This window comes from Vigna angularis, chromosome 8 (genome assembly GCF_016808095.1).
Source record: "Vigna angularis cultivar LongXiaoDou No.4 chromosome 8, ASM1680809v1, whole genome shotgun sequence".
NCBI classification, from domain to species: domain Eukaryota; kingdom Viridiplantae; phylum Streptophyta; class Magnoliopsida; order Fabales; family Fabaceae; genus Vigna; species Vigna angularis.
The window spans coordinates 33,726,521-33,738,503 of NC_068977.1; the positions used below are offsets into that span (position 1 = coordinate 33,726,521).

General features: G+C 30.7%; 2 protein-coding genes across 4 annotated transcripts; both read right to left on the reverse strand.

The window, feature by feature from the left end:
* Positions 1 to 2,997: 2,997 nt before the first annotated feature.
* On the reverse strand, positions 2,998 to 5,359 carry LOC108345971 (heavy metal-associated isoprenylated plant protein 47). 3 transcript variants are annotated; one of them, XM_017584850.2, is made up of 4 exons: positions 5,257 to 5,359; positions 5,075 to 5,153; positions 3,876 to 4,163; positions 2,998 to 3,185 (listed from the first exon to the last, which is right to left on the reverse strand). In XM_017584850.2, exons 1-4 carry the CDS (start codon positions 5,260 to 5,262, stop codon positions 3,175 to 3,177), a joined length of 384 nt encoding a protein of 127 aa, XP_017440339.1. In that variant the 5' UTR covers positions 5,263 to 5,359; the 3' UTR covers positions 2,998 to 3,174. The 3 variants fall into 3 exon arrangements, with proteins under 3 accessions (XP_017440339.1, XP_052723149.1, XP_017440337.1); XM_052867189.1 differs by lacking the exon at positions 2,998 to 3,185 and having other exon boundaries at positions 3,352 to 4,163; positions 5,082 to 5,153; XM_017584848.2 differs by lacking the exon at positions 2,998 to 3,185 and having other exon boundaries at positions 3,352 to 4,163.
* A 1-nt stretch (position 5,360) lies between these two features.
* LOC108345972 (trigger factor-like protein TIG, Chloroplastic) lies at positions 5,361 to 9,420 on the reverse strand. The gene is made up of 7 exons (XM_017584851.2): positions 8,909 to 9,420; positions 8,274 to 8,357; positions 8,005 to 8,098; positions 7,820 to 7,912; positions 7,238 to 7,387; positions 6,966 to 7,061; positions 5,361 to 6,136 (listed from the first exon to the last, which is right to left on the reverse strand). The coding sequence occupies exons 2-7, from the start codon at positions 8,342 to 8,344 to the stop codon at positions 6,065 to 6,067; spliced, it is 576 nt and encodes a 191-aa protein (XP_017440340.1). The 5' UTR covers positions 8,345 to 8,357; positions 8,909 to 9,420; the 3' UTR covers positions 5,361 to 6,064.
* Between the last annotated feature and the right edge of the window lie 2,563 nt (positions 9,421 to 11,983).

The following is an 11,983-nucleotide window of genomic DNA, read 5'->3' on the forward strand; positions in this document are numbered from 1 at the left end:
TTTGACTTGTCGCTAAGAAATTAAGCTTTATTAACTCGTGGTGTTAATGTTAAGGAATTAAAAACATATTAATTGATGTTTTTATATTGAATTGAATCGAATTGTGCATTGAAAGTTACTATCTATATTTTATTTAATCAATTTAATTGTTTTTTATAAATTAAATTTATTTTATTTAAAAATCATTATTTTTCATTACTTCAAGTTTTTGTCTAAATCAGTAAAAAAAATCACAATTTCACTTAATCAACATTTCTTTTGAAAAACTATATTTGAACTTTCCATTTATTATTTGCATAATTCAGTTTACATCTCAAAATCTCTTTTATATATAATATTAATTATGATAAAAAAATATTTTTAAAAATACCAATTTTAATAAAAAAAATCATTACTTTGATAGACATTGTAAGACACATCTCAAATATCTCTTTTATATATATAGTATAAATTATGATAAGAAAAAGCATTGAAAAGAAGTACCAATTTTAATAAAAAAAAATAACCATACCCTTGATTCGTTATCTTAGAAAATCCCAACCATTTTTTAATGCAAACACGACAAAACAAATATTTAAATCGTTACGTACATTTTTATCATAATTGCAAACGAATTAATTAGATCCCATCTCCCGTTTTCCCAGTACGATGAACACATGTTGATGAACATGTTGCTGTCTTCTATTCAATTGTCTCTCACTTCAGTAAAAAAGTACAAAAAATAACGACGACTATTCTACCATGTTCTCCTTTTAGTTATATGCACTCTCCTTTTATTTAAAATAATTTTCATTTTATTTTCCTTTCTTTATTAAAAAAAATAATTTTTTAATATATCTAAAATTTTTAATTCATTTAATAATATTCTTATTTATCTTTATTTTTTCTTTTAAAAAATATAAAATTTATATTTTTATGATCATTTTATTTTTATATTTTATATCAAATGAATATAAAAATGTGTTGTGATATCTTTAGTTTTTACTAAAATACTCTTATCTTCTTTTGCACTGTACGTATTCCCATCGACGACACTACACAACCTCTTTCTGTTCATGTATTGTATGCAAGCTGTGAATTGAGTTCTGAGTGAAATCTTAGTGTTATTTCTGAATAAAAAAAGACTAATAAAAAATATTAATTATATGTATTCCGAGCGATGACTTTTTCTCCTCATATGGAACAAAAGGTGATAATATAGAATAATTTTGTGAAACTATGAATAATTGAATATCATTCCAATGCTCCAAATAACTCTATTTGCAGTTGAAACGGTTTGATATAATAAGTAATAATAATATGTTACGTGGAGAGGCTGATGAAATCCTTGGTCCCTCATGATAGGGTATACCCACCAACTGCTAAAGCCAAAAAACATAATGCAAATCCTTCACTTTCAACCAACTTGCTTCTCTAATTTTATTTCTTTAATACTATATATAGTACGGATTTGAAAAAATGATTACCGAGTAAAAAATCTAAAATATTTGTTAAATTACCATCAATTAAAAACTTAAATCACTAGAGGTCACCATGTGTCAAAAATGTTGTTAATTTGCACGATCAATACATGTTTTTTTACAAACAAAAAAAAAATACTTATTTAATTCTCGGATTTATTTACTTTTTTTTAATTCGTTTATAGCTTATGTTTTGTATAAAATATTAATGGTGGTGAGTGTTTAAGTAAGTTCCTACCCCTTCTAATAATTCGCAATTGTTTACTCACCAAGTCCACATCAATATATATATATATATATATATATATATATATATATATATATATATATATATATAATATTTATTTATATATTGACTTTTAAAGTAAAATGTCTAGGATGCCAATTGATGATTACAAAGTTTTTATTTTTTTCAATAGAGATGAATTTTAAAGGACCCCAAAATAAATTGACTATTCAACAACGATAATAACAATAATAATTTGAGGTCATTTTATAGTTTATGTTTGAAAAAAAGTAAAAAATAAAAACTCTTCCCGCATATAGTTTGAAGTTTAAAATGATTTTAGGATAAAAATTATTTAATAAATCGAAAATTTGACCAAATTTAAATGATTCAGTGTGGTGTATTGTTAACTTTTAAAAGATTAAAAAAAGTTGGAAAAAATTAATTTCAAAATAAACTTGATATTTTGATTAATAGGTTTCGTATAAAAGATTATTTAAAAGATTCAATAAGTTCACTTCATCGACATTTTGAAAACGAAAATAAGAAATTAAAACTATTAGACACATTAAACTTGTAAAATCCTATATCCTACTAGTAATTAAGATTAATTACTAGTTGATAGATAAAGATTCTTTCATGCGATTTTCTTTACTCTTGTTTAATAAAAAGATATACATAAGATTCTTCCTTGAATATGTCTAAATCATCTAATTGATTTTATGACAACATTGTCTCATAATTTTTCGCAAATCATTATTCACATATGTTTTATTGTCTTCTTTCTTTATCGGTGTTCCTTTAAAGCTCAATACTTTCAACTATTTATAACATGGTAGAGCAATTAATAGTACAATAAAGTATAAGGTTGCGTTTGGTATAGCTATTTTACATTCACAAGTCATCCTTAATATATTTAGTTTGAGTTTAATATCCACTTTAAGTAATCGTTGACACCATTAGAGACATTTTACAAGAAGTTAGTGCATGACATCTTTATTAATTATTCTATTATTTTATATAACTCATTTCTAATATTTAAACGGAGAAACTCGTAATATCATTTTTTTTTTCTCTTTTGACTTCCAAGTTACATTCTTACTAACATTCAATGCATATACAGATGTTACTCTAACTTGGGTAACGACTCTTTGCTTTAGTTTCTTTATTTTCTCTCTCCATCCACTTGTAGCTCAAATCTGACTCATTCGTTTTCTGACTTCAGATAAACTTCTTTTTATGCCAAACCAAATGCTTCGACTTATTTCAGCAGTGAGCACATCATGTACGTAATATTTCAAGAGTCAAAAAAACAAAAACGAAAATTCTGATTAATTTAAATTTATTATGAAATAAAATTACAATTCGGAATGTAAAAGGATTCATCCACAGCGAGAATTTGTTACTAAAGTTCAAAGTTTGTTTTTACACTGCAATGGTCTTTTAGTCTTATAGCATGTTGCAACAATACTCCAAGAAGTAGTAGACTTACTTATGCCCTGCCCAAAAGACAAAAATAAAATTAAAATACAATAAAAAGCCAAAACAGGTGATGGAAATTAATTTAACTTGGGGTTATTGGAGAAGTTTTGAAGTTTAATTTAATTTAATTTTATTTCCTCATTAATTAATAACATATCAGAAAGCACACAAACTGAGATCTCGTTCATCAAGAAATCAACTTGGAAATTTAACACGAATCCAAGACAAACATGAACAAATTAACCAAACAAATACAAAGTCGACATCACAAACATGACAAACCTCGTACTAAATACAAATATCCTAGTTGAACCATGTGGTTGCGTGATGCTAAGCATCAAGATGTCTGTCTGTAATTTTGTGCAGAAGGAAGAAATGTTCTGTGGTGGATCACATGATGGAGCAAGGATCAGGGCAAGAATCATAATATACTACTTGGGGAGGGCAATAAGGGGGAGGGCAATATGGGGGATAGGAATAAGGTTGATAGGGCACATAGCATTTGTGACAGGTGCACCCTTTAGGGCATGATGGAGGACTCTGATCAGAACAACAACCATTGCAGTTTGAGGTGTGGCAGTTGAAGCATAAGTCACAGTCCCCATCGCACTTGGGGTTCTCACAGTTAACACAAACGACGCAACAATCGCCATTGCAGCAGCTGCTTTTGCAGTTAAGGCAGAACATGATATCAACGTCACACTTACCGTGACAACTGGAACTGTGGCACTTTTTGCACAGAGCAGCATGCAACATCTTCTTCAGCTTCTCTTCCTTTTCCTTTCTCTTCTTCTCCTCCTCCTCCTCTTTCTTCTTCTTCTCCTCCTCCTTCTTTTTCTTCTCTTCCTCCGCCTTTTTCAGATCCTCCACCGTCACAATCACCACCGAGGAGAACTTCTTCTTCAGCTGGTTCACCAAGCAAACCATGTCCACGTTTAGGCCGCTCACCGCCACGCGGTCATTGTCGTCGCCGTCCAGGGCCACCGTAGTCACACCTGAGAGGTTTAAGATGCATACTGGATTTGAATCTAGATTTTTGGACAGTCACATGACCTAAGATATGATCATGTGTCTATGGTTTCTACCATGGAGTTGACATTTCAAATTTACACAAAATAATTCATCATATTTAATTACATGTTATATGTGTAAAATGGATAAACATCATGATAATTTTATTAAACCGTATAATAATTTAAGAACATTTCCAATCCATGAATTTTAAACTTGAAAAAGATTGATAATTTGAAAATATTTTTTTTAAAACATTTGGTGTGAAATAAAATAATCTTAAATTTAAAATCATAAAATTATATTTATATTAAAGTGTAAAGAAAAAAAATATAAAAATATTTTTCTATGGCTCTCTTATTAAAATAAAATTTTCGAAACCATCTTAAGAATAATTTTATATATAATGAGACAAAAAATTATGATAAAACTTCAGTTTTATTTTAGAGATAATTTATTGTTATTTTGTTGTTTTTATGTCACTCCATTGGAATTCATTTTATAATTCATATACATGAGCTTAGTTTGTAGTTTTCTAGGAGTTGTTCATTTTTAAAAACTCATCTCCTAAAATTTTATACAAACATATGTATCGGTATAGATTAAGATGAGTTTGTTTAATTTTCAGTAGAAAACATTACAAAAATTAGCTAACTAACAAACTGTTTGCTTTCTTCATATAACACACTGAACTCTAAGAACTTCCGTTTCATTCTAAGATTAGAACTGAGTTTCCATAAACATATGAAAAGTTAATAAAAGTTATCAAATAAAACTCTAACTGTAATTACACAGCTTGGTTTCATATGGATAATATGAGTATTTTTATGACTCGTTCTCTGAAAGAAACTTCTTTCAATATGAAGCGTAACAGGGATTGGCGTGTGATGTTCACCTGGTACCTGTGCCGAAATTCTCAGGGCTTTGTTTCTGCATTTGTCACAGTCCATTTGCAGCTTGATAACTATTTTTTGCTGTATTTATATTACACGTGTTATTGCGAAAAAGTTCTTGAGAAATCATCAAAAAGAGAAAAGAAAGGGACAGAAAAGCAAAACTAAAAACATTGGTTCATACCTTCATGTTTGCTAAATTGAATGAAAAGGCAACTTCTCGCTCTTGTAATCAGAAACAAATCAAAGGGGTGTCTTGGTGTTTGTCTTGTGCTTTGGAACTGAGCGGTACAATGGTTTATATAACAACGATAATAATAATATGAGGAAGAGATTATAAAATAAGTTTTTCAACGAAAAAAAATTACGAAATATGCAAGTCTTCATTGACTTGAACGAATTATCTGGCTGGCTGAGAATGACATGTTAGCTACTTGGTTAGCTTGGAATTAGTCCACCAAAAATCACATTCACACTCCTCAACATGGTTTTATTTTTATATCTAATAATCAAGTTATGTTCTTTAATGTCTTAATTCCATGTTCAAGTTTGACTTACTACCTTGTTAGTTACTTTTCTATATATGGTTCAAATTCTTTAATTGTTACTTTTTGTACACGTTAAAGTTTAGAGTTTAAGATTCTGCATCGTAGTTAACTCTTTCGATTCAGACTTTTGGTTTATGGTCAAACTGCTATCTTGTGGTTTATAGATTCACTGCGAGATAGATCAGTGAATTTTCTTTAAATAAATAAGAAGATATATATTATGATGTTCTTATAGTAAAACTCAGATAATATCATACATAGTATATCGATTTTTCTAACAATCGATGTACTATATGATTCATTTTAGAACACGAACAACATATCTATTCATTTGTACTATATTTCGTCTTCTCTTGTGTTGCACTGTTTTCATTCTTCGTCCAACACCAATGCCTGGAGTCACCGTTGGTTGCTGCAGCAACAACCACAAAAAACACCCAATTGTCACCTCCGGCACAAGGCTAGTACAAAGTTGTCACCTTCCCCGTTACAAGCGATTGCGACCACCACGCCGTCCTACGCCAAATGAAAGTCATCTATATGTTAATATTTCATTTTATTATTTTAATATTTGTAATAAATGTGTTAAATTTGATCGAATTTATAAATTAAATTTGGAAAAGTTTAGTAACGTTAAATTTTGTTGAGTTTAACTATAGTTTAAATTTTATTAAGTTTAATTATAGATTAAATTTAATTAATTTTATAGCTTAAATTTGAACCATGTTCTCGTAAAAGAAGCTTGTTTTACTTCGACGTGTAGTACTTTTCATGATTTGATTATTGATGTAAAATGTATTCACTTATTATATTGATGTTATTTACATTTATACAACTTGTAAACAGACGTGAGAAACATTGGAAATCAAAAGGAGATGAATCATTGAATATCCCTCTTTTGATATTATTGATTAACACTACAAAAAAGTAGGGTATTACCGAAGGCCAGAAGCCCTCGGAAAATGCCAAAGGCCGTCGATAATGGGTGTTTACCGAAGGCTTATCGACGGCCAAAAATCCTTCGGTAAATCTCTTGTCGCTAACATTTACCGAGAGCTTTTGCCCTTCGGTAATTACCGAGGGCCAAAAGCCTTCGGTAATTACCGAGGGCCAAAAGCCTTCGGTAATTACCGAAGGGCGAAAAAAAAAACAGAGCGTTGTTGCTGCAGAATGTGATGCATATATAATATAGTTAATCAAAATGGTATGCAGTATGAAGTCCTATCCCTACATGGACCATTTTGAAAACAGTTCAAGATATCTGTAGTTCTACATATATACATGAACCGATGAAGCAGCCAAAACAATAAACAACAGTAAATAAACAAGGAAGTATGATGCAAACCTGATCCTTCACCCGTTCCTCATCATATTCTTGATTTTGACGTTTGAATTCAGCAATGGAATTCTCAACCTCTTTGACGAGATCCTCGGTAGCAAACTACAAAACACACAAATGCACAAATCATTTTTATAAGCAAAAGTGACCTTTATACTTAGACAGATCACTGAGAATTGGTCCACTTGTTCCATATTTTGATAAGGAGAAAGAATTTGTTGTCAGCATGACCTGAACAAATATGTATATAATGGACACATCTTAAGCAAACATGCTACCTGCAGATTTTCACGCCTATATATATCACCCACTGCCAGATTCTGTTTTATCAAATTTGTTATATTTTCCTTCTGATGCTCAAGATATTGGTTCACAGCCTTTGGACTTGAGAGAGATGCCAGTTGTTGCTCACTTAGTTTCATTTTTGCCTGAGAGAGATCAGAGTTTGTTTGTCTTCCCATTAAACTGTGAATAAAAATGTAAAAAGATTGGCCTGAAAATGACGCATCATGCAATCAATACCTGTATTTCTAATAGGTTGGCTCCATAAATTAAATACAGTCCTAACCTTTAAATAATTTCAGTCTTAAAGGTGGTGTTTAATCCTACATCAACTAGAAAGGCAATTTCAATAGAGCTAATAAAGCTTGAATTTCACTTTACAAGTTTATGAGATTGAATTGGACTTTAAATCCAAATTCTAAAATGGATGTCTACCAAAAATAATGAAGATGATGATGATTACTCGGTATATCCATGTTAGATGCAAGTGTGCTTCATTATGCACACATAGAAAACACATGCAAGGTACATGGTAATAACGTAGGAGATAAGACAAAATCAATCTAATGTAATATTACCTTAGAAATCTGATCTAAGATAGCATTATCAGTTGCTTGTTCTCGAGCTGTTTGCTCCACCTCTAGGCATCTCTGTAACAATAAGTCTTTGACCTGACAATTCATGCTAGAGAATTTTACTCTGATTTCAACTCAACAAAATTCCTCACTTCAGTTAACAATCATAGAACGGGTAAAAAGGTCACCTGCTCCACTGTGCTGCATCCAGGGAGAAGCTTATCAGCAATAGAATCATCCAGTTCTGGCAAATCTCTGTAAAAAAAGTTCTTTGCATTCAACCTGTTATGAATGAAAGAGAGTTTTAATAAGCATGATCAGTATATGCAGCAAAAGAGGTTTTTAAGCAATCTACAACAAGCACACAAGCAGAAGCAATATATAACCATATAGAAACAAAACAAGAAATTAAAATTGAAATGATACCAATAAATAAGATGGACACTAATGGGAAAACCTGTAGTCTTTAAGGAAGAAAAGGTTCAGGCCAGATCCAGTAAGCCTACCATGTGGAAAGGGATTAACCATTCATTTCCAGGACCTGAGAGATTAGGCACATCTCCATCCCAACAGCACGAATAAATTAAATAAGAAAAAAAAAAGTAAAAAATTATGGCAGATTCCCAGAACAAACTTAAAGTTAAAAATGCAATCTTCACAGCATCGTCAATCAATCTACACTCATTCTTTCGTTTTTAGGAGAGAATAATTCAGCACTGCAATTTTGGATCAACCTTACATTGACATCATCTACCAAACCAGAACACAACTTCCTTATCCCCTAAGAAACTACATTACATGTGTTAAATTCTATCTCATATATATTACAAGAAAATATACTTAGTTTTGAATCACAGAGAAAATGAAGTTACCCATTTCTATTTATCAATGAAAACAAAAAAGATTAAGGGAAAAAACACATTTTGTTGAACTAAACCTAAGTTTCATTTTCCCTGCTTGGTTCAGATGTTCTGATTTGATGCAGAGCACACGTCTTTCATTTGGAATGGAAGTGAATTAGGGGTTTTCATTATACATTTGCACACAGTTCATTCACACAGTTCATTCACAAGTTCAGAGCACACCTCTTACCTCGTCACAGACCCCTACATTGGCCTCGCCTTGCGATAGTGGAAGCCCTGGTCACGCCGCCACAGCACCGTCGTCACGCCACTACAGCACCGTCGTCACACTGTCACAGCACTGTCACCACACCGCCACAGCACTGCTACAGAACCCCCAAATCGCCACAAACGGCCAACCACCACAACCCACAAGGCAGCGTCACCGAACCTAGCACCCAACCCCCAAACCACCGTCAATGAACCAACCAAGCAACGGAGACTAGAGCAACCGTTAATTCACGGCACGAGCACAATGGGGAAGGAAAGGAGAGGGGAGCTGGAGACGAGGAAAGGGGAGGGAAATTGGGGAAATTCTGAGTATATGGGAACGAATACCAAATTCGAGAACTTAAATTATCGTGGACATTACCGAAGGCCAAAGACCCTCGGTATGTTATGTTTGACCCTCGATAAATAACTTAATGAGAGCCGTCGGGAAAGCCTTCGGTAAATGATCCTTACCGAAGGACTGAAAGGCCGTCGATAATATGCCTTCGGTAATCAGCACATTTCCTGTAGTGTAAGAAAGTGAAATATATATGAAAAAGACAGAAAAGTGTTAAAAAGGAAAAGTATCTAATCATTTTTTCTAACTTCCATTTTTTATTTTAACGATTTTTGATCTATCATTTTCGTCCCTTGACAAACAGAACATAACTTTGGAATTAACATTCAATATGGGTCTTGATAAGAGAAAAGTGTCACTATTAGAAGTCTTAGTAAGGAGATAGACCGATTGAAGCTAGGATGATATGTGTTTGACTACAAATTCAGTTATAAAAACTTTGATTTTAAATGAAGAACAATGAGAAGAACAAAATTGGCTTTATTTACAGTGAGAAGTTTATTTAAGTAATTATAGCAGTCATGACTCTAAGTCAAGCTATAATACGTGATCTAGACAATGAATGTTGCTTTTATTTTTATTTATTCATTTATTTATTTATTTATTGCATATCGTGTATTGTCTCTTAAATATACAAAAGGAAAACGTTTGCAATGTGTTTCATGTTTGAAGATGTCCAATATGTATCACAGTAACATTTGATGATTACGTTGTTCCATGGATAAAATATAAACCGAGATCTGTTGTTAACCGTGGTGGATTTGAAGAGTACTGACTGATAATTTTGGAAGGATCATAATAATATATACAATATTTATATATTTCATCATTGTTATTAATATTAAAAAAAATTAATATTGAAATCTCTTTAGATATTTTATTAGAAAAATAATAATTTTGGAGTTGTATTTAATGTATATTTTAAATAAGATCTTTTAATTTCGTCTTGACTTATTAGATATTTTAATAACGTTTCTTAGATTACATTTTACGGAACTAAGAACAGGTGAATAAGTTGAATTTGTATTATTTTCATATTTATGTGTAACTTTTCTTTTATCAAAATTTAAAAAATAAACTACTATAATTAAAGTAAGTTATAAAAAATACATAATTATTTTTTTCTTTTATGTTCATAAAAAAATACTATACAAAAAGACTCATAAAAAACAAAGCAAATGAGAAAAATTAACTTTCTTTTTTTTCTTTAGAAACAAAAAAAACATATTAAAATAGGAAACGAACACAAACACTAAGTAACTCAAAAATAAGGAAAAACAAAATATAAAAAAATATGTTGGTAATTTTTTTTTACTATATTGAATTTTGTGTTTTATTATTTATTCATTAAATAACATGTTTTATAAATAATACACAAAATTTAAAAAGTTTGGGTGAGTGCACCGCACATTGATCTGAAAACTCTTAAAGCTTTCTAGTGATGATAGAAGGGTTGATGCATCATTTCACACAACTTCTTGACAAAAAGTATATTTGGTGTTATTATTTTTGCATACTAAAGACTCCCAACAAATTATATGTATAGAGATGAATCTTCAAATTCTTGAGTAGTAAGTTTTACTTCTGAATAGTTTTAATTGGTTTTGCTTTGCCCTTTTTTATTTAGCAAAAAAAGATCTTTATGTATTTGTTTTTAATTAAGAATATCGTCTCGAGTGTTAGATTCTGATGCAAGAAAGAAAGCTGAGATTACCAATATGTTGTAAGAAAAATTACTTAAGAAGTTTTTGAATAAGAGTCTCAATAAGCTTTGAAGAGGCACTAGTTATTAGAATACGATATGTAGAATACCGACACTAATAACATTTATGCGAGTAGGAACAAGCAGATATACACTGTGGTTTGGCAATTTTTAATGAACTGTCTGCTTGAGAATGACATCTTAGCTAATCTGTTAGGCTTGGAATTTCACCACCATGAAAACACATTCAAACAAACCTACGCCCATCATTTTGTTTTTATGTCTAATCCAATATCAATTTCTTTTTAATCCCATGATCAACTTCGTCTTAATTGCTTTCCAATCGTTGATATTATTTATAAATCTTTAATTTATAATAACATTTGTTTATTTTGACCCGGAAGTAAGCAGGTCTACTATCGTGTAAGGAGATGTGATATGTATATGTATATATATGTTGTAGTTTGGCTTGTTATGTTTACTTTTAAATATCGAAGAGAATCGATAGTACTAAGCCATAAAAACAATGAATATAAAAGAATTAAACGTCCTGATCACATATAAAACTTTCGATTCGTAATTAAATTCTTAACAATAATATAACATGAATTCTAATCGGTGAGTAACACAAACAAAATAAATAAAGGGATGGACTAATAGTTTATTGAAAAAATGGTGTGTTTGCGAATTAATATTTTTCTTATGTTTGAAAGAGTTGGGTTGTGATGAAAAAACCACTGGGATTACCTCACATGGATTCTTGTCTTGAAAATACTGTGAAAAAACGTGTTCTTAATTCTTTTGTCCTTTAGAAGCCAACAGCGACCGTGCGTAGTCAGTTTATGAATCATTCTAGTACTTTTCTTTTCTGAATTGATAGGAAAATATTAATTTAGCACGTTTAGTTGTCATTAATGCAAGAACTATGACAGATCCACAATTTGACTGAAGAGTGGTAAAAAGCTTAGACATATGTACAATGTTCAATAATTATA